The 21,819-nt window shown below is 34.5% G+C and overlaps 1 protein-coding gene across 1 annotated transcript in view; it reads right to left on the reverse strand.

Moving 5' to 3' along the window:
- The window catches only part of LOC120332063 (uncharacterized), a 57,344-nt gene that overhangs the window by 17,973 nt on the left and 17,552 nt on the right, over positions 1-21,819 (reverse strand). The window contains exon 3 of the mRNA XM_078113461.1: positions 16,012-16,182. Within this exon, the coding sequence (XP_077969587.1) occupies positions 16,012-16,182 (171 nt within the window). The remainder of the gene's footprint in view (positions 1-16,011; positions 16,183-21,819) is intronic.

Below are 21,819 nucleotides of genomic sequence, written 5' to 3' on the forward strand. Positions count from 1 at the left end.
ATATTACTCATCCAACTTTCTAATATATCAAACAAAGGTTAAAAAGATTTTAGCTTTGTATTACTTTTATTGTCAGTGACTAACAGAATACTACCGCAACAGCCATTTACCATTATGCAAAGTGGGCTAAATCTTAGGGGCCTCGAGCCAAACCTTGACATTTAAATTTGAACTATTAATCAGTTTTATTCAAATCAAAATTATACCCCTTCATTTTGACGACAATATATAGTAACTAATTAAAACTATTTTTTACTCAATAATGCTTTGATTCATTTACTAAGAAAAGTATCAATATATAGCTAAACTGAATTTTCTAAAAATTATAATATTTTTACTATCTCGGATCTATTTTATTGTAAACCAAATATTTCAAAACATGCAGCAATAATTTTTTCAATGTTTTTTCGAACCATCAATTAGGCCATTCCCAGTCACACACATATACTTCTCACAGTTGTAAACAGGATTTCTGGTGCATTATCAAAGCCTAAGTTTCATATAGCATTTTTAAAATAAACCTGATATCCCATCTACTTATGAAATTAGACCATGTTTCTTGCCTGCAACTAAAATGTCGTATTCCACACAATTCAAAAGTTCATGTATGACGTAATGCACACTACACATACAAGGGCTTATATTGACATCACACTGAATTATATGGAACCTTTATGATATCATAGTTCAAAAAGGCCTCACAAATAGCATAGCCTAAGGCTGGCTCTCATTGTCTAAATTGGCCATTGGCCCTGACCACGGCGAGCATTGGTGTATGAAATGTAATATCGGAAAACACAATATTACAATATTTCGAAGATTAAAATCAGGTCATTATTCTCAGATGAGACATTTTTTAAAAAATTTTCAACCAAGTGACTCGCCAAGTGTGTGAGACCAACAGCATACACTGTAAGGAAATTATGCTTCGCATGTGTAAAAAAAAGTGCGGCCTCGGCTGATTTTAGCGAGTTGGGTGCGAGTTCCTGTTTTAACTCTTTTAAATATACTGGTAATCGATACTCGAAAAGGAATTGTGCTCGTTAGAAAGGATATATTCAGGGCTGTGCCAGGGTGGAAACCCCTCTTTTGAAATTTTCAGAAGAATGAAAAAGTCGCTAGTAACGCATGCGATTTCATTTTGTTAAATCTTCGCTAATCATTCTCGTCAGCATGTGGTGTTATTAAGGCCATAAACATCTTTATTTCGGAGTTCATTTATCTTTAAATCACAAATTTGCCACGATCTCAGTCTTGTGCCACGAGGACGACCATAACTACTTTTTAAGTACTTTTTATTGTTCTCACACAGAACTGAGTTATATTATAATCTTAGTATAATCATCAACGACAAGATGCTAAATATAAACGGAGGAGTGAATCCGCAACCCAAATTTTCTAGATTGAAAAGCGGCAATATAAAATACTAAAAATAAAACGGTGAACATGACAAATTTTGTTTTAGGATAGCCCCGGACAGCCTAAAGCGCTTTTTTAGACATTGAAAATCACAAAATTTTGTGTCCCTGCGGCACTTATTTTGTTCTCAAAATCTTCCGACGGGCCTGACATATATAGGAGAATTAATGTAAAGTATATTTAAATATTTTTATTATATATAAATCTTGTTGCCGAAGTCTGCATCAGGGTCCGCACATGAAAAAGATATCCTAAAAATAATTTGAGTGGTAGCATTGCGACGGATCTGAGTTAATTAAGTGTTGCAGAAACAGCTTAGATTTGTAGAATTCTCAAAAATACGAATGAAAACAAAATATAATCAGGAACTTTACCACACATTTTTATATCGGTGGATTGCCACCGTTATTTTTTGAGAACATATATATGCTTTTATTTCGTCAACACAGCCGTAGATTAATGATCACAATTATTTTAATAAAGCAATCATTTTTTGAAATACTCGTAATGGTTATATATCGAATATTCTATGAAACAGAAAAATCATTACATATCCACTGAAAAGTCGGCTGTTTTAACGAGTGACGTAATGCAGAAGATTACTTCAGAAGCACCGTTAGGATTGCGAGGACTTGAATAAGTATTTTTGATATACTCATGTATTTTAATGTACCAAATCAAATTATACTTTCTGGGATTTATAGCGGATCTTAGAATTTTTCTAACGGCAATAACAAATTCGCATGATCGCAAAAATATGTATCAAAACTAAATACAATTGGGCAGCTTAGCTTACAATATTATGTCCGCAGATGACAATATTATGTCCGCAGATGGTATTTTAGATAAGTAATGCTTTCATTTTGTCGACGCAACCGCAAGCTAGCTTAAACACAATTAAATAAGAATAGAAAAACATTCTTGTCTTTGTCATGGATTGAATACAATCCCACCGGAAAGGTTATACGAAACTTTATATGATAAAGTAAAACTTTTAATTGTGTATATTCCATTAAACATTAATCAAATTTTATTTTCTATGCCTTCCTTTTGCTCTATGTGAGGTTTCCGTCGTCGCTGTGCTCACCTTGGGACACCTGCGTTTCTCTTTGAGAGATGTAATGCCCCAGTCAAGCTCCTTGCTAGGGCTGGGAATGGTTAACCAGTTAATCGATTCATCGATTTTAGATGAATAACGGTCACGATTTATTTCAAGATTGCTGATTATGGAAATTGGACAATGATAAATTCAGAATCAGTTTTCGGTAAGAATATATATTGTTCACGACTTTATTGCAAAATCGTCTATTCAATGTGCGCAGTAGAAGCTGTTTTTCTTTATGATATCTCAAAGTAGGATTTGCACATCGAGCACTGAAAATTTGTCACATAAATGAAATTTAATAACGGAATCGGGGTTTACTAAAACTTTTCCATATGCCCGAAGCACGATGCATATCTCTTGAAGCAGATTGATCATGAAACTATCTCGATTCGTGAATAATTTTGAGAGACACCGGGATAAGATCATGCAAAATTGCTTTGTAACCATTGATGTAATAAGCTAAAATCATAGATTATTACGTCACGCTGCGGTTAACCGATAAACCGGTTAATTTTGTCCTGTTAACGGCTAAACTGTTTTCCCTGTATTTTCCAGCCCTACTTCTCGCCCAAAACCATCTGCAGAGCAGATTGCAGTCGGTCGAACGACGCTGTCTTATGGCCAGATGTGTGACCCGGGGTCGCAGGTCTCTTTCTGCTTTAGTGAATAGGCAAAATAACGATGGGAATAGTAGGTGGTGTATCTGACCAAATTTACATTATATTATCAAACAATAATGCGTCGCAAATCAAAACTTCTCGAATGGCTCTAGATTCTATAGTGTATAAAATAGATCTTAAATATTATTTAAGTTTCCATCGGAGATTTTATCGTTATCCCGATGCGCTGATAACTAGGGCTGTCCAAGCGAACCGAATATTCGAAATCGAATCGAATCGCAAATTATTCGAATCGTTTTTTGGCTAATTTTCGAATCGCTAAAATTAGGTACCGGTACATAAAGCGGAAACCACCTTTACGGGATGTTTTTCATCGGGCAAGCGGCGTCGCTCCGAGCTCAGACCACTCTCGCTCCCGACTTGCTTAATTGGTTTCCCGATATTTCTCTCGCCTTCATTTTGTGATAAACATGTCATTACTAATGCCCGCCCGGTGGCACGTGATTAGCCATTTCATGCGTGGTCATCATAACAAGGTATAGTCGATCGTGACGTTTTTGAGAGAGAACAAGGAGAAAAAGGAGACAATTTAGAAAACGATAGTTGTATAAATAGAATCGATTTGAAGCTGTCGAGTTAGTTATCATAGGAACATGGTACAGGCAACTCAAAGCTGAAACAGGCGTTTTGGGATCCTTATGATGGCAATACCTTCTTTAAATGGAATTTGAAATTTCTCATGATGGCATTACTGTATTATCCATTTATATACCAAGACAAATAATTGCACTCTTGCATTTTGATGGCTGTTGTACACTAACAATATTATAGTCCTCAAATAATATTGTCATCAAACTAGCTTGGAATTTTTAAATGCAATTTTGAACTTGAGCAACAGTTTTATCTATATTGATGGTTGTTATTATTTTGCTGAAATTTACACAAAAAAACATAAGACTAGTGAATAAGATTAAAATAGCATCTACAGGCTTTATATGTCCTACTAAAACTGAATCCATCAAAATTGAGATTGCAATTTTTGAATAGTGCAATTTTTACTCTTAACACTCAACAGTTTTCGAGACCCAAATTTTGGAGTTCTCCAATTTTTTTTGACCAGTTCATACAAGCGTGTGATCTCCTTTGATGTAACTGCACATACGTTACCACAACATCGAAGGGCAGGCGTTTATTGTATAATAGAGACAGATTTACTATTGCGCAATAATATTCGATTATTCGGTTCGATTCGGCGAAAATATTCGATTCGATTCGAATCAATATAAAATACAAAGATAAAATATTTCAAAGGTAAATTAAGATAGCAAAATCAGCAACAGATCAGACATTGGCATCGTGGGTGGAAACAGTACTGTGACCTGGGCTGTCACATTTCCACATATGTTGAGGACACAACTGAATTTAAAATGACAGTTTCCAGTTTTTGAAATCCTAATCAAAAGGCATAGGATTGCTGAAATGAAAAATGTCATTAACTAAAATTAGTATTATGACCATTATGTCTAAATGTTGTAGAGTTTAAACTTTGGGGCCACAATACTGAAGGTGAAATTGATATTACTAATCAATTTACAAGATGAACCTACTGATTTTTTTAATTCCATAGCTTGATAAGCTCATTTTACATGGTGGTTCCACTCTTTGTTGAGCATGTATTATTTGAACATAATGGGATTCAAAATCTACCAATCAAAATTAAATACCACTGGGATGGTAAACAAGGGGAGGGGGGAGTAGCTTCATGAGTGCTAACAGTCTCCTGAAAGGGCCACATCCACTAGCCATGATTGGGAACAACTGTTTTATATATAGTAGTATCTCACTGAATCACAGTTGCCACTTGCCTGGAACCTTGTTCAAACTAGAGACACGAAAACACATTTTAAGGAATTTATTATGTAAATTTAATCGGTATGATGTTTCGCATATCTATGTATTCAATAAATCTTCCCCAAATTATATTTAACACAAAACAATTTTGTTTGAGCCATAGTCCAAACTAATATATGATATATATATAAATTGAGTTACGGTATATAGCTAAATTCTAATATATAGTAGTAGATTACTGAATATCAGTTGCTGCTAGCCTTGAGCCTTATAAAAAGTAAAGTTGTGGAAACACATCTTGCAGGATTTAATAATAAAAATTAACCTGTATATTGTTTCATCATATTATGTTTAAGTCATATAAAAAAAAAAATACTATACACTATTTGGCATATTTTAGAATCAGCGTGGCGGTGTGGCTCAATGGGCTAAGCGTTAGGAATACGCTCGCCACCGCACCTCTAATTACTCTGCGTGGGGTTTGCAGGTTCGAATCCCATGCAGGGATGGTTATGTGTGAGAGGATTGCTGGACTCCTCGTCGTCGTTGGGTGGTTCACGTAACCGCTGGTCGGTTACGGCTTCCTCCACCACCAAGTCCATGCTTCCGAAAACAAACAATATAACTAATCCCATACCCGACTTGGAATGGTAACCGGATGAGAGGCCGTGTTTCGCCATATGGATAAGCCTTCTTATCGGCTTTCCTCTCCCCTGGGATAAATATGTAAGTCCTATCCTATCCAAATTATTGTGTCTATTTGAAGCCTCTTTATGTCTCTCACAAAACAGAAAAACCAAATATTAATAAAAATTTTGCTCAAATAGCTAGGTATTGTATTTACTTTTTCACTTATTATAATGTTGAATGACCAGAGTGGGATATTTTTATTTTATAATGAAGAGAGCAAGTTTGAATGATCCGTTAAGGTGTTTAATAAGACAAATACAAAATTGCTAAAAAAATGTTCAAATGTAAATAGTATTCAGAATTTGTTAATTCAAACATATCCGGTGCAAGATGTATTTCTTGTACTGTTAGGTATACTAATGTTAATTGTGGCTTATGAATTATTATTTCATGGCCATCAATATATTTGACATAATTGCTAACCAATATTTAGAATTCTTTGACTTGAAGAAAATTTGCTCACTTTTAATCCAGCTGAATTGCAATGTTCAATTTTATGAAAAGCTGTAAATATCTTTTTCAATTTCAAACTTCTCAACCATATATAGAATTCAATAAAGCTCACAGCACTAAATTGTAAGCTATGTTGAAATCTTAATATTCATCCACTGGCATCATCAAGCTAAGCTTTAGGAATGTACTTGCGATCACACTCCAGATGACGTTAAGCTGGTTGAAAAGTTGATTGACCGAGTGACTCGCTAAGTGTGTGAACCCAGTAATGTTCAAAACTACCTGTTCTAAAATTGAGTGCAATCAACATTTCTAATTATTGATTTTAAAAATAATATAAAATAGCTCTTTTATTACAAAAACTTCATATTGGACTATTGAAATCTTACAATCTGACCCAAAAAGCTTTTGTTTAATTCAGGGGTGTACAATCTGCGGCCGGCGAGATGAATGCGGCCAACAAGAAAAAATTGTGTGACCCACGAAGAAGTGCCATTCTGAATGGTGTGCGGTTCTCGAAACGAGTTTTCAAAGTTAGTTTAATCTAGGTATGCGAGTAATTCAAAACCCTTTGCGTTGCAAAGCCCATACCTGAATCCAATTTATTAAATGTTACAGGGCCATAACAGCTAGCTTGTGCGAAGCGAACAAACCATTTGACAATTTTTGTGTCTGCAACTACTAGAAAGCCTATGTTAAATAAAAGTGCTGTCCACGATTTCAACAACCCTCCTGTATTAAAGGTTGTGCGATCCTGATTTATTTTTTGAAAATTGAAAAAAAAATAGAAAATCACCTAATCCATTGTTTTATCTCCGAAACCTATGCATTTAATACACAATGACAGCTAATTGTTTTTTCTGAAAAATTCCATTATTTTATTTCTTAAATAAAATGATAAACATGGCGAACCTCGTGTATCAGTGACTATTTATGCAGAGCCTTGTTCAGATCAATAACAAAAGGATCAAAACCTTCAGTTAATCCATTAGAATTCCATAAAGCTTTGTTTAAATTATTTTTAACTAAAATTTCAAAGCTTGATTAGGAATATTCTTTCTGTATAGCTTTTTTATCCCGGTGACTGCTTGGAAGAGCCTTGCTCAGAGAGAAAATTAATGAATAAAAACCTACAGTTTTTTCATCAAAATTCCATAAAGCTCCATTTAAATATTACTCATATAAGGTTCTGATATCTCAAACTAAGGTCAAAATCAAAAGATTGGGGATTTTGGCGTTGTATTACTCCAATTGTCAGCGAGTAACAGAATACTACAGCGAGGGTCAGATTTAGAATTATGAACGGTAGGCTAAGCCTAGGGGGCTCAAGGCGAACCTCAGCATTCAAATTTGAATTTTTATGAATTTTATAAATCTACATTTTTTCCATTAAAATTCCAAGAGGCTTCATTTAAATGTTACTCATACAAGGTTCTGATATCTCAAACTGAGGTTAAAAATATTGAGGATTTTAGATTTGTATTACTATTATTGTCAGTAAGTAACAGAATACCACAGCAACCGCCAGAATTATGCAAGGTAGGCTAAATCTAGTCTCAAGCCAAACCTCGGCAAATAAATTTGACCTATTATTCATTATTATCCAAATCAAAAATGTACCCCTTTACTTTTAAAGACAATATATAGTATACTAAGGTAATTTAAATTAATTAAATTGTTTATTACTCTATAATGATTTGTTTTGTTGAATGAGAAAAGTTTCTAAAATAGATCAACTAATTTTTCTCTTGGATCTTTTTTATTGTAGACCAAATATTTCAAAACATGCAATGATAATTCTTTTTATAATTTGAATTGTCAATTTAGCCATACCCCGTCACACTCATATACTTCACACAAATAGAAAAAGATTTTCCAGTGCAATGACGTTTTATCACAGCCTAAATTTCATAAATCATTTTAAAATGAATCTGCTATCCCATCTACTTGGGTGATTAGAGCACATCTCTTGCTTGCAACTAGAATGTTGAATTTTACACAATTACAAAATTATATATGACATATAGTTCAGTGATTACCAACCTTTTTTCCACCAATCCAATTTTTTTTTTTTAAATAAATTTTGTAAAATATTGCGACCCAAGGATATACTCAAATATAAAATGGCATGTGGGTTTTTTACGTGGTGATACTTTCGACATATACAATTATTATTGAGAAACAATTCAATACCAATTATAGAAAAAACGATAAAAATTACAGAACTAAAGAATGTGAATTAGTAAATTTTAGGTCTTTGCTGTTAAAACATACACCCGAAGAAAATTTTCAGACAAACTAGCTTTGGATCACGACCTCTAGGTTGAGAAACATTAATATACACTGAATATAGAATGGCTTACGATGATATCACAGTGGATTCTAAAGAACCTTCAAATAATGAATCTGAATTTGTTGAGCATGAATTTGAATCTGAGACCAGGAATCTTCAAAGTAATTGATCTAAAATTGATTTAATCAACATTTCTAATCATTGATTTTAGTAATAATTTGGTATAGTTCCATTCAAAAATTATTACATCAAGCAAATCTCACAATATGGCTAAAAAGGCATTTAAATAATTTATGAAAAATGTAAAAAATAGAAAATCTAACAATCAATGGTTGGGGCTGGCTCTCATTGTCTGAACTCGCCCTGACTACAACAAGCATTGATGTATAAGAAGGAATAACGAAAAACTCTATATTTCGAAGATTAAAATGAAAGAAAAAAAAATGTTTAGATCATTCTCAGTTGAGTCATTTTTCAGATTTTGTTCAACCAATTGACTCACCAAGTGTGTGAGCCTAGCAGTGTTCACTCTAAGGCAGTGGTTCTTAAACTTTTTAAACCTCGTCCCCTATTGAAAATTTTACAAACTTTGCGCCCCCAACTTTTTGCTTTGAAAAATGCTTTTGTGATGGGCAGGTTGCTTTATAAGAAGGTGGAGCTGTAAGAGTGTTGGTCTCATAGCGTCATTGCTCAGATTGTTTAGGCATAAATTGCATTCGAGTACTACTTCGCCATTTACTGTCCTATGTATAAAGCCATACTCGAATACTGGTCATCATACATTCTCCTTTTCCCACTCGGTTTGCAATACCTGGTCAAACAAAGTTTTAAGTAAAACTAAACCCGTAATAAACGTATGCATTTTGCGCTTCAATGTACTTTCTGCCGTAAACGTAAGACACTTAAAACTTCAATCAATTGTTTACTTCATCACTATTGATTATCAATAATTTACTGTGTGTTAAAAATACACAACAATTAGAGACTCATTGGTTTGCCCAACGTCTCCAAAATTCACTACCAATACCTTTGGACAACCACCAGGTCAAAAATACAGTTTATAAAATGGAGAAGTGCAAATGAATTCATGCACATTTTCAGCATGAAAAAGCCATTTATTTTTCAATAGTAATTATGCATGTGGACTTTTACCCGGCCCTTGACTGCTGAAAAATAAAGTCGCTAATGACGTTTACGATTGCATTTTGTTGGAATCTCGGATTGTATTTGCCAGCGTGACATCTAATTTAGACTGGAAAAATCTTTATTTTGCTGTTTATTTTCCCTGAATCAAGAATCCCATAAACTCTTTGTGCCTGTGGCACACCTGTAGTGTTCTAAAACTAAAGACTTAAAATAAATATTTTTCTGTAGGACGCAGACTTACTCATTACTCAAAGGGTGAAAATTAATTGAGAGTAAGAGTTACAGGGACAGCTAATACTGGTCTAATTCGCAAGAATGCGAATCAAAACAAAATGTAATCGGGCAATTTGCCACACCCTTTTATGTCCAATACCATTTTAAATATGTATATCGATCATGGATATAATATTTTATCCAACAGAAAAACCCTTACATATATGTTGAAAGAGGCGGCTCTTTTAAGGAGTGCCGAAATCTCGACGACTGACTTAGGAGCCGCACCGAGAAGATTATTGGGCGATGAATATGTATTTTTGATTTGCTAATATACTTTATATGTATTTTAATTGTACTTAATTAAATATACTTTCTTGGATTTTAAGCTAGATCTTTCTACGACAATAACGAATTCGCACAAGCGCAATATATATCAAAACTAAATATAGTCGGGTAGTTGACCTCGCATTATTATGTCCGTAGATTGGCATGGTATTTTAGATCGGCGATGAGTTTATTTAGTCATGAGTCGCCGCACAGAGAGTTACCTTGAACCCAAATAAGTAAAATTGAGAGACATTTTGATTTATTGTAGTTGCCACAGATTGAATATTACCGGACAGAAAAAAGAGAGAGACAGAGACGAGTAATCTATACTCGAAAAGGCATTGTGCTTGTTAGAAAGTGTCAGGGTTCAGGGCTGTGCCAGGGTGTTCATGAATAAAACCCCTCTTTTAAAATTTTTGCAAGAATGAATAAGCCGTGAACATCTTTATTTTGGACTTCATTTATCTTTATATCACAAATTTTTCTCGGTATAAGTCTTGGGCCACGAGGACAACCATAATTAGGTACTTTCTTTGCTTCTCACACACTGAGTTATTAATATTATATTCTAATCATCAGCGACGAGATGATAAAACAAATGGAGGCGTAAATCCGCAACCCAAATTTTCTAGATTGAAAAGCGGCAATATAAAATACTAAAAATAAAACAGAGAACATGACATATTTTGTTTACGGATTGTCATTGCGGCCAATTTACCACACATTTTTATGTGGGCAGATTGCCACTGTATTTTCTGAGGAGTTATGCTTTTATTTCGTCAACACAGTCCCAGATTAAAATAATCACAATTATATTAACAGAGCAACCATTTCTTGAAATATCCGTATTGTTTACGGGTTGAATATTCAATGCAACAGAAAAATCATTACATATCCACTGAAAAGTCGGCTCTTTTAATGAGTGACGTAATGCAGACGATTACTTCAGAAGTACCGCTAGGATGTCGAGGAGTTGAATATGTCTTTTTGATATACCAATGTATTCTTAATGTACTAAATCAAAATATACTTTCTGGGAGTCATAGAAGATCTTGGGATTTTTCTAACGGCAATATTGCAATCTATCCTAATCAGTAGTGGGAAAAATAAATTTATTTATAGACGGAAAAATTGAACCGATTAAATTTGCATAATTAGTAACATCGCAAAAATACGAATCAAAACTAACTATAATTGGGCAGTTGAAAACGCATGTTATGGCCATAGATCGCCGTGATATTTCGAAGTAGGGTTGTCATTTTGTCGACGCAACCGCAGATTACATTAGGCACACAATTAAATTATAAATAGACTCGGATTAGTCGTCAATTGCATACTTTGTGCAATTGCGAAATTATTACCCGACACAATAACATAACAAAAATAAAACATTATTCGTTGAAAAAGTGGTTTTTTTTCACAAGGGCCTGCCTAATTGCACAGATAGTTTCATGGAAATTTCCTGATTTCATCCGCTTCCACCCCCCACCTTTTGGTAATTCTGACGGCCCCTCTGAACGTATTTCAAGTCTTACCTAACCTTCCTCTATGACATTTTGTGTCGGGTTAATATGTTGATAAATTCTAGTTAATAACACTTCAAATAAGTATTTGGAGATCTTTTGTACAATGCCGCCGCCATAAAAAACACCACCACCTCCGCTCAATATTACAAATAATTAGAAATAATCTAGTTACGATTTTAGGGTGAGTTCAGAACCTGGTGTTTTTTTCAAATTCACATTTTTGCATTACTGGCGAGGGCTTTGTACAAAAGATCAGTATTTCGCTAAACTCTGGATACAGAAATTATAAAAGAATCCATCCTGTGGCGATTAACCGATTTTTGAAATGTAGACATTTTTTCAATATATTCTATTGTTTTAATCATCGAGCTGAAGTTATAAACTTTTTATTACTTGCAAATATCCCGTGTATTGTGCGCTGAAACATTACATTTTCACTAGTAAGGTTACTCCTCATCCATTAATCCCTATGCGTTCGTCGATAAGACTGTGTAATTAGGCCAAGACGAAGATTATTTTGTTATTATCCATTGTTAAAGTTATCGATGATGCAGCAAAACAAGATGTATTGGAAATAGCGTTGCCAGTGAAATACAGGTGCTCCCGTTTTATCTGTGCAGTCCCTAAAGGTTTATGACTTCACGCCAAACATACACTGAATCGCCTGAATGGTTCGCAGACCGCATGAAATTCCTTGGCGGGCCGCAGGTTCGTCACCTCTGATTTATACCAATCCTAGAATCAAACTAAGGTTTGAGGTAGGTACCACCATGAGATCTTAACTGTTGACAGCGCGCATTTTAAGTTGACTATAAGTCTGTGGTTCCCCTCTTTTTACTAAATTCACCCCTCTAAACTCCTCCATCTCTCTCTATGAATAAAACTTCTTTATTTATTCAATTTTAATGGACCTCTTGGACCCTGCTGATGTAATACGCAAGTCACATTTCCGTTTTGGTACAGTTTAATATGAAAAACTAAATATTTGTGCAACACAATATGTACTTAATTCGAACTAAAATTCCTCCCTTGGAACGGAAAAATTCCTCCCTTGGGCAAAATTCTTCCCCTTTCGGGAATCATTGCCATTGGTGTCACATGTGTTGGATTATTATTTGACGAGAAACTTTCCGGGCTCGAAAATTTTTTTAAAGCCAAGCCAGCTTCAAAATATTCGCCTGGGAATGTTCATTTTTTAAGTGTTGCGTATAAGTTTCGCAACTGCAAGCGCTCTCGTGTTCATCTTCTAATGTCAAATGTTTTGCCAATCTGGAAATTTAAAGTCCACAGAAAGCAAACTTCTGAAATGAATACATGAAACAGACATGTACAAGTATTGCATTGCGTCAACGTAAAGGCGTTTACGGCCCAAATAACACGTCACGACGATGAAAACATTTGGCGATTTTAGCAAAAGGCAATCATACGCAATGTACAAGTTATGCATTTCCAATACCGTATTTTCTGGTACGACCCAGACTGATATAGAATCTCGGTATTTTGCATTGAAAGCTAATCCCCCCAAATAAAAAAAATTGGATCTTGAAACTCGGTCTGATAGCCAAAAATACGGTACTCAAAAAATAGTAGTGAATAGTGATAGTGCACTCAAGGAGAGGTATTATATTTAATTTTTGGGATAACGAGATAATAAAATAATTGATAGTATTTGAATTGATTCAAGATGACTATTCAGAAGAAAAAAAACATGTTAAAGCTTAATATCCTTTCTTTTGTAGGGTCTACTAATTTAAATTCAGCATATACCTTGAAGGGGGTCGTGGGCTCGCGGCATGTTGGAAAATGTCCAAAGGGGGTCGCGAGGCAAGAAAAGGTTGGGAACCACTGCTCTAATAAATTCACAAAGCTAGGAACGAGGACCCGACAAACTTATGCTTTCAATCTATATGTTTACAGTAAGATATTGTTGCAATAGTAAATCGTGCATTTTGGTCACATGACCAATCTTGTTATTAGAAATGCCCATTTCAACACTTGGCCGACACCGGCGAGCATTTGTGCGGAAGAAGTGGAATCGGAATGGTTGTATTAAATATGATAATATGAACAAGAATTTTGCACTTAATACAAAAGCTTTATCTCCCATGTCTACACCACATAACTTATAATTTCCGCTTATGTTTCGCGGAATTGTGTTATAAAATTACTCGCATGCAGCTCATTTGTTACCTTCATACTTGAACGCAAATTATTTGTCAACTTTAAAACTTTTACTATCAAAAACAAAATAAAAAATGCGATTTTGTAGGGTCTAAAATAAATGCAAAGGTGCCTCGCATGTTTCGCAAAAAAGTGCGCTAATTGTAAACACTGAAGCCCAGGAATGTTCAGAACTAATTAAAATGAAATTGATTACAATCAAGTTATTGATTTTAGAAATAATTTAGAATAGTTTTTTTTCAAAAATTATCATATTAGGCAAATCTCACGAAATGACCAAAAAGGCATTTAGTTATTCATGAAATCTCCCACTCCCATATTTTTTTCAACCAACTCACTAACCGGACCCTCATTCAAACCCACCCTATTTCAAGCACAGGCGCTTGTTATTTTCGATCGTTACAATAATTAATATATTGTTATTTCCAGTTCTCAAATATGATTTAAACGAGAATAATGAAAATTTTGACTATTTCTACGAACCGCAAGTACAAATCCACAAAAGAAGAAAAGTTTTGCGACGCACTATCAATATTGAAACAACGCACTTGGGCGTCGCGACGCCCAGTTTGAGAACCATGGTGTTACGTAATCAGGCACGCAGCCAGGATTCCCAAAAGGGAGGGGTTTCAAAATCGGAAATTTCAATTACCGTGTGTAACAGTCACGGCGATTACGTGCTGGTTAAATAAGCCGCCTTTTCAGCGTATAATGATTTTTCTGTTGCTTAAATTATTCAATCCATGACAACTACGAAATTCGAAAATGTCCTTATATATTAATTTAATTGTGCCCAAACTAACTAGCGGTTGCGACTTCTTATGTCAAAATAAAAACATTACTTCTCTAAAATACCACGGTGATCTGTGGACATAAAAATATGAGATAAACTGCCTGATGTATTCAATTTTTTATATTGTTTTGATCCGTACTTTTGCTTTTTTGCAAATTCAACAAATTTGAGATGTACTTGTAACACTGACTTCTTTCAATCGCAATACTGCCACTCCGATTATTTTCTAAGATAAAACGTTCCGAAAAATCCGTAATTCTGCATTAAATTCTCACTGATAAATTTTATTTCAGTACAATAAATTTTGTTCGAATGTACTTTATAGATTAATTATCTTATACATCATCACAAACCGGGAAAAGTCGCGTTCTCAACCTTGTTTAATGTTAACACGAACATTTGTGACGGCAATTTTCAAAGTAATGGACAACAAGGTAAATCCCGCTCATAATTCACTGTGTTTCGATTCTAGTCACAATATGTTCTAAACGCGGATCGAACAAAATGTGTGCCGTAGGCAGACAAAATTTTGCGATTTTCAATGCCTAGGAAAGCGTTTTTAGACTGTCGCGAGCCACAACAACACTTGTTTACGTTTTTTTTTTCAGTATTTTATATTGCCGCTTTTCACTCAAATAATTTAGGTCGTGGATTTATTCATTAATTTGTCTTTAGAATCTCGCCGACGATGAACGTATAATATATATCTCACCGGATGCACAATTCCGTGCAAGTAACAAAATAATTGACATCGTTATCATGGTACAAATTTGTGGAAAATTTGTGATTTAGTGACAATAAACGTCAACGTAAAGGCGTTTACGGCCTAAATAACACGTCACGACGATGAAAACATTTGGCGATTTTAGCAAAACGCAATCATACGCAATACGCGACTTTTTCAATTTTCAAAAAAATTCGAAGGGGGGGGGGGACCGCCCTGGCTGCGCCACTGTACATGATCAATGCTATCTATTATGTACTTGGACGCCTAAGGCGTGAGTGGTATCTATCGGCGCTTAAAATTCAACACCGTTGTGACAAAGGCGCTTCTTATTTCCTAATTGTTCTCTGCCGCTGAAAAATCAGCTTTTACATCGGGCGGGTATTCGAGCACCGGCCCTTATTTATTTTTATGTTCTGTTCACACGGGCGGCTATTCAAACGGGCCCTTAATCAAGATCGGGCGGTAAAACGAGCATATACGGTAACTAAAACTAATTCCATACCCGACATGGACTGGTAACCGGAAGAAAGGCCGTGGTTTGCCATATGGTTAAGCCGTCTTATCGGCTTTTCTCTCCCCAGGGATAAATATGTAAATCCTATCCTAATCCCATCCTATAATAGAGCTAAAGGAAAGTAACTATAAGTAGATCATTGTGTCACACCTCTGTGTTATTTCCCAAGGATGATTTGAAAGCTTGTAATTGATCTGATGACAGGTTACAGTTGCCAATGTTCAACAATTCAACACAGGATTGATTGGAAAGTATTTGTCCAACTGAGGATAAACCTCCAACTCCCATGTTTTCGTTTCCAATCAGCCGCAAATCTTTGATCTATATTGAACAAGCACAATGTTAAATCATAATAAGATAATCTCGTTGGGCAAAATGTAAAAAAAATTTGAAAAAGAAAAAAGAAAAAGCCATTGCGCAAAACCTCAAAGCTTACCCGAAGAAATATAAAATATTTCGAAGTTGAATTAAAATAGCGAAATCAGCAACAGATCAGGCATTGGCATCATATGTGGAAACAGCACTGGGACCTGGACTATCATATTTTCACATATGTTGGGAACATAGATGAATTTAAAATGACAGTTTTTAGTTTTTGAAATCCTAAGCAAAAGATATAGAATTGCTGAATAAAAAATGTCATTACCTAAAATTAATGTTATGACCATTCCATTGTCTAAATCAGACATGGGAAGAGTACGGCCTGTGGGCCAAATCCGGCCCGTTGATGTCATCAAATTTTGATGTTTTTGCTAAAAATAGCTCAAGGAATTGCTTGAGATTGCGGTTAAATTTAGTTATGGCGAGAGGTGTCTCGTTTTCCTACTTTGCTTTGTAATACTGTAGATATTGTTCATAAAATGTAACTTTCTACGTCATACTTTCATGACCCGCCAGTCTAAGTGGGCAAGATTTTTGGCCCCTCTTTTAAAAACCGCGCCCACCCCTGGTCTAAATGTTTCAAGGTTTGGACTTCGGGGCCACAATACTGAGTGTAAAACTGATTTTACTATTCCCTTCTAAAGAAAATTCCCTGATTTTTTTTGTTTCATAGCTTGATGAGCTTACTTCACAGGGTGTTTTACTCTTTGTTGCGCATGAACTATTCGAACATAATGGGATTTAAAATAATATACCAATCAAAGTCCAAAGATTTCAAGTTTAAATAAAGAATGATGAAATTGAATTGTCAATGCTGAAGCAAAAATGTTCATCTCATTCTTATACGGGTCATTTTTGAGAAAAAATTTTCAACCAATTGACTCAACAAGTGTGTGAGCCCAGAAATGTTCAAAATTAATTGATCTAAAATTGATACCAATCAACATTTCTAATTATTGATTTTAGTATTAAATCAGTATGACAATATGACCAAAAAGACATTTATTTAATTTATGTGAAAACTGTAAACAATAGCAAATCAATAAATACAGTGGTTTATCACCGAAACATATTTAAAATTACAATGACTACAATGTGTTCTTCGCTGAACTTGGCTTCAAATTAGTTTTTAATAATCAAAAACATTATTTTGCATGATGTACATAACAAACCTCAAGTATCAGTGACTGGCTATGCAAAACCTTGTTCAGAGCAATAACAAAAGGATCAAAACCTTCAGTTAGCTCATTAATTCCACAAAGCTTTGATTAAAATATTTTTTAATAAACTTGCAAAGCTTGATTAGGAATATTCTTTCTGTAAAGCATTTTTTATCACAGTGACTGCTCGGAAAGAGCCTCAGTCAGAGAAAAAATTAAAGAATCAAAAACCTACATTTTTTTCATTAAAATTTCATGAAGCTTCGTTTAAATATTACTCATCCAACGTTCTAATACCTCAAACTAAAGTAAACTGATTGGGGATTTTGGCTTTGTATTGCTCCAATTGTCAGTGAGTAACAGTATACAACAGCGAGGGCCAGATTTGCCATTATACAAAGTAGGTTAAAGCCTAGGGGCCTCAAGCCAAACCTTGGCTTTCCAAATTGCACGATTTCATTTTTATTCCAATCAAAATTCAACCCATTTAATTTTGAAAAAAAATATATTATACTAATTTAAATTAATTAAACATTTTTCACTAAATAATTCCTTTATTTATTGAATAAGAAAAAAGTACCAATATGTAACTGAACTAATTTATCTAAAATTATTATATTTTTACTATCTTGAATGTTTTTTATTGTAGACTAAAATATTTCAAAAAATGCAATGATACTTTTTTGAATGTTTTAAATCATCAATTGGGGAGCATTCCCCGTCACACACATTCCCTTCCCCCGACTAAAAACAGGCTTTCTAATGCAATGCCGTTTTATCACAGCTTAAGTTTCCTAAATAATTTTAAAATGAACCCGCTATCCCATCTATTTGGGTGATTAGAGCATGTTTCTTGCCTGCAACCAAAACATGTCGTATCTCACACAAGTCAATAGTTTATTTAAGACGTTATATACCAGAGGTTGGCAAAATTTTTTAGTATAGGAGCCGCATGCAGCAAGCCAGGAATATGTGAGAGCCGCTCAAATTTATTTTGAAATTATCAATACTGGAGCTCATCAAATCCGTTTGCATTGTAACTGTTACATTGGTTCTAATATGGGAATGTACCTTTGTGTATATTCGTGTCGCGAGAGGCGTTTGGGCTATTGACTGCGGCAGCATCAGCAATATTTTTGTTTTCACAAAATACAATCAGAGTATGGGTGTTTGGCACGAGCAATTCCACGAAATAACAAAACTAGCTTCAGTTGTTGCATCGGATTCCTTGCCAGATAATATCAAATTTCTGCTATCGTTTTAGTAATAACTCAAAGTCATTTAATCTGTGTTTTCCTGAAATATGATTGACGAGGGTAATCTCATACGAAGTTTTTGTGATTTTTTTCATGGTACCGTTCAACAACTCTATTCTGACTTAGCAGCTTATGAGAGATTAAGCACAACTGTTTTTTTTCCTTCACTAGTGAATGCGTACACATCTTTCCATTATTACTCAACAACCATGTTCTCATCGTCGTATTTTCGCTTCATACTAAAGGACATATCGCACTGTATTTGACACTACCCGCAGTCAAGCTGCAATGCCGCCAACGCAACAACACACATTTAACCATTGTGACGTAAGATTTGTCTCTTGACTGATTTAAAATTCCATGCCACAACGATTTTCATATTAAAACATAATTTGTTTTTATCATTGATGAAAACTTCTTTCACCGCTTAATAAATTAAAAAAACTGTTACACTACATTTGGATAATATTAAATCTTAGCGAGGAGAGTCGCATAAAAACTATGGCAATCGGCCATTCGCCTACCGTTGTTATATACACTCCATATGGAAATGCTTATTTTGACATCACAGTGGATTCTATGGAACCTTTATGCCATCATAAAATAGTTTGAAATTGGCCTCATGAATGGCATCGCTTAAGACTGGCTCTCATAGTATAAATCCAGCCCTGACTACAGCTAGAATAATAGTATTAAATACAATAACGAAAAACTAAATTATTACAATATTTCCAAGATTAATCCTTTTCCACAAAAACAGTTTTTCAAACCTAAATATGCCCGGTAGTTAGATGAAACCTATTTACCAAAATCACACAATCAGTGAAACAATGAAATTTATTTCTAGTTAAATTAGAAATCGTTCATTTTATTTTCTTTCGATGATTTTTTAAGAGAGCGAGTAACAATACATTACAGGCATGTGCACAGCCAGGATTTTGAAAAAGGGGGTTTCAAAATCGGAAATTTCTGTTGTGACCGGCGATTAATTGAAATAGTCAATTTTTTTTGTATTATGACCTTTTTTGTCACATAATATTTAATCCCTGACGACGACAATTTAAAATGTCTTTCTATTTTAATTCAATTGTGTTCAAGCTAACTTGCAGTTGCCTCGACTTACGAAAAAATAAAAGCATTACTAATCTAAAATACCATGGCAATTTGCGAACATAATAATGTAAGGTAACAAGCTGCCCGATTGCATTTAGTTTTGATATACATTATTGCAATCTTGCGAATTTGTTATCGCCGTTAGAAAAGATCTGTCATAAAATCCAATAAACTACAATTTAATTTGGTACATCAAAAATACATTAGTGCATCAAAAATACATATTCATTGCCTCGAAATTATCGCGAAACTTCTGAAGAAATCCTCCCCACTTGTTAAAAGAGCCGACATTTCCAAAGGCTATATAATGATTTTTCTGTTGTATAAAATATTCAATCCATAACTGATACAGGAATTTCGAAGTGGGTTGGTTTATTAATTTAATTTTGATCAATTTAAAGTGCGGTTGTGTTGATGAAATGAAAGCATTTCTCCTCAGAAATACCACGGCAATCCTCGGATATAAAAATTGTGTAGTAAATTGCACGATTATAGTTTGTTTTGATTCATATTTTTGTGAATTCGTCAAATCTGAGATGTTTCCACAACACCAAACTCAGCTCCATCGCAATGGTTCAATGCAATATTTTTAGGATATCACCGTAAGAAAAATCCTGTAGTCTGCGATACTTATTTCAAAAAAATTAATCGTTATACATTAATTCTCCTATATACGTCAGGCCCCATCAGAAGTTTTAGAAACAAAAATGAGTGCCACAGTGACACAAAATTTTGCGATTTGCAGTGTCTAAAAAAGCATTTTTAATATGTTGCCAGCCATCCTAAAACAAAAATCGTCTTGTTCAGCGTTTTATTTTTAGTGTTTTATATTTAGTGTTTTATATTGCCGGTTTGCAATCTAGAAAATTTAGGTTGAGGATTCACACCTCCATTTATATTTAGCAACTTGTCGCTGAAGATTATGATGTAACAATAACTCACAGCCCTGTGCGAAAACAAAAAAAAAAATAAACACAGAAATGAAGATGTTCAAGTCATAAATAACACGTCACGCTGACGAATTTATCGCTGGCGATTTTGACAAAATACAATCTCATGCGTTATTAGCAATATTTTTCATCCTTGCAAAAATTTCAAAAGGGTGAGAGGGGCGGGGTCAACCCTGAACCTTTTTTGTATGTTCGCAGAGAAAAAATCATTCCTATTCCTAAATACATTTGTTGATATTATATATGTCATATATGGAAATGCCGCATGCGACAGCTGGGTGCATATATTTCATGCTGGGTCTGCGGCATTCCAGATAGTGCTATATCATCCGTTTACCTCTTGGCGAATACCCAATACTGTATTTAGCATATTTTTTAAACAATGAAGATCGAACAACGATATTTGATTGCCGCCAACTCATTTAAAATAGGGCACACAAAATAATCTCCGGAGACCAGTGAAGTATCTGTGTAAAATAACGCTAATGGTAAAGCCCCTTGAAATTATCTTATTGAAAATTTTACGATCAGAAGTTTTTCCGCCCCTGTCTAAACGACGCCCATGGCACAAGCTATTGCTGCCACACCCTAGATACGCCACTGCCGGGGACGACTGACGAAGGTAGATACAAAATTATTCCACAATTATTATTATACTGAAACCATCGTAGAGAAATTGTAAGGTATGTTTGATGGTCTTCCTCATTTTTTACAACATTTTTTCACAACAATCTTCAAAATGTATCAAGCTTATATCTTCGATAATAAAGCGCTACTCTTACTACCATTCTAAAGCTACAGATCAATGCTATTTACAGAACGAGCTTTTCTGACAAAGCTAAATTTCCTTTTTTGACTGTTTACTCTCTCAAAAATGTCATTTTAGTTCTTGGTTTTCAATGGTAACTTTTCAAGTTAGTTACGAGCATATATGATATGGCTAATTACATGGAATCAGGTCTGAGACAATGACGACATAACATTATTCGTGGAATATGATGGTGAGAGAAATATCGGCACAACCTCGTTTTGAGTATCAAGTACCGGTATATTTAAAAGAGTCACATCGAAATCTAGGGCACCTAACATGTTAAACTC

The sequence above is a fragment of the Styela clava genome, chromosome 6, assembly GCF_964204865.1.
Source record: "Styela clava chromosome 6, kaStyClav1.hap1.2, whole genome shotgun sequence".
NCBI lineage: Eukaryota > Metazoa > Chordata > Ascidiacea > Stolidobranchia > Styelidae > Styela > Styela clava.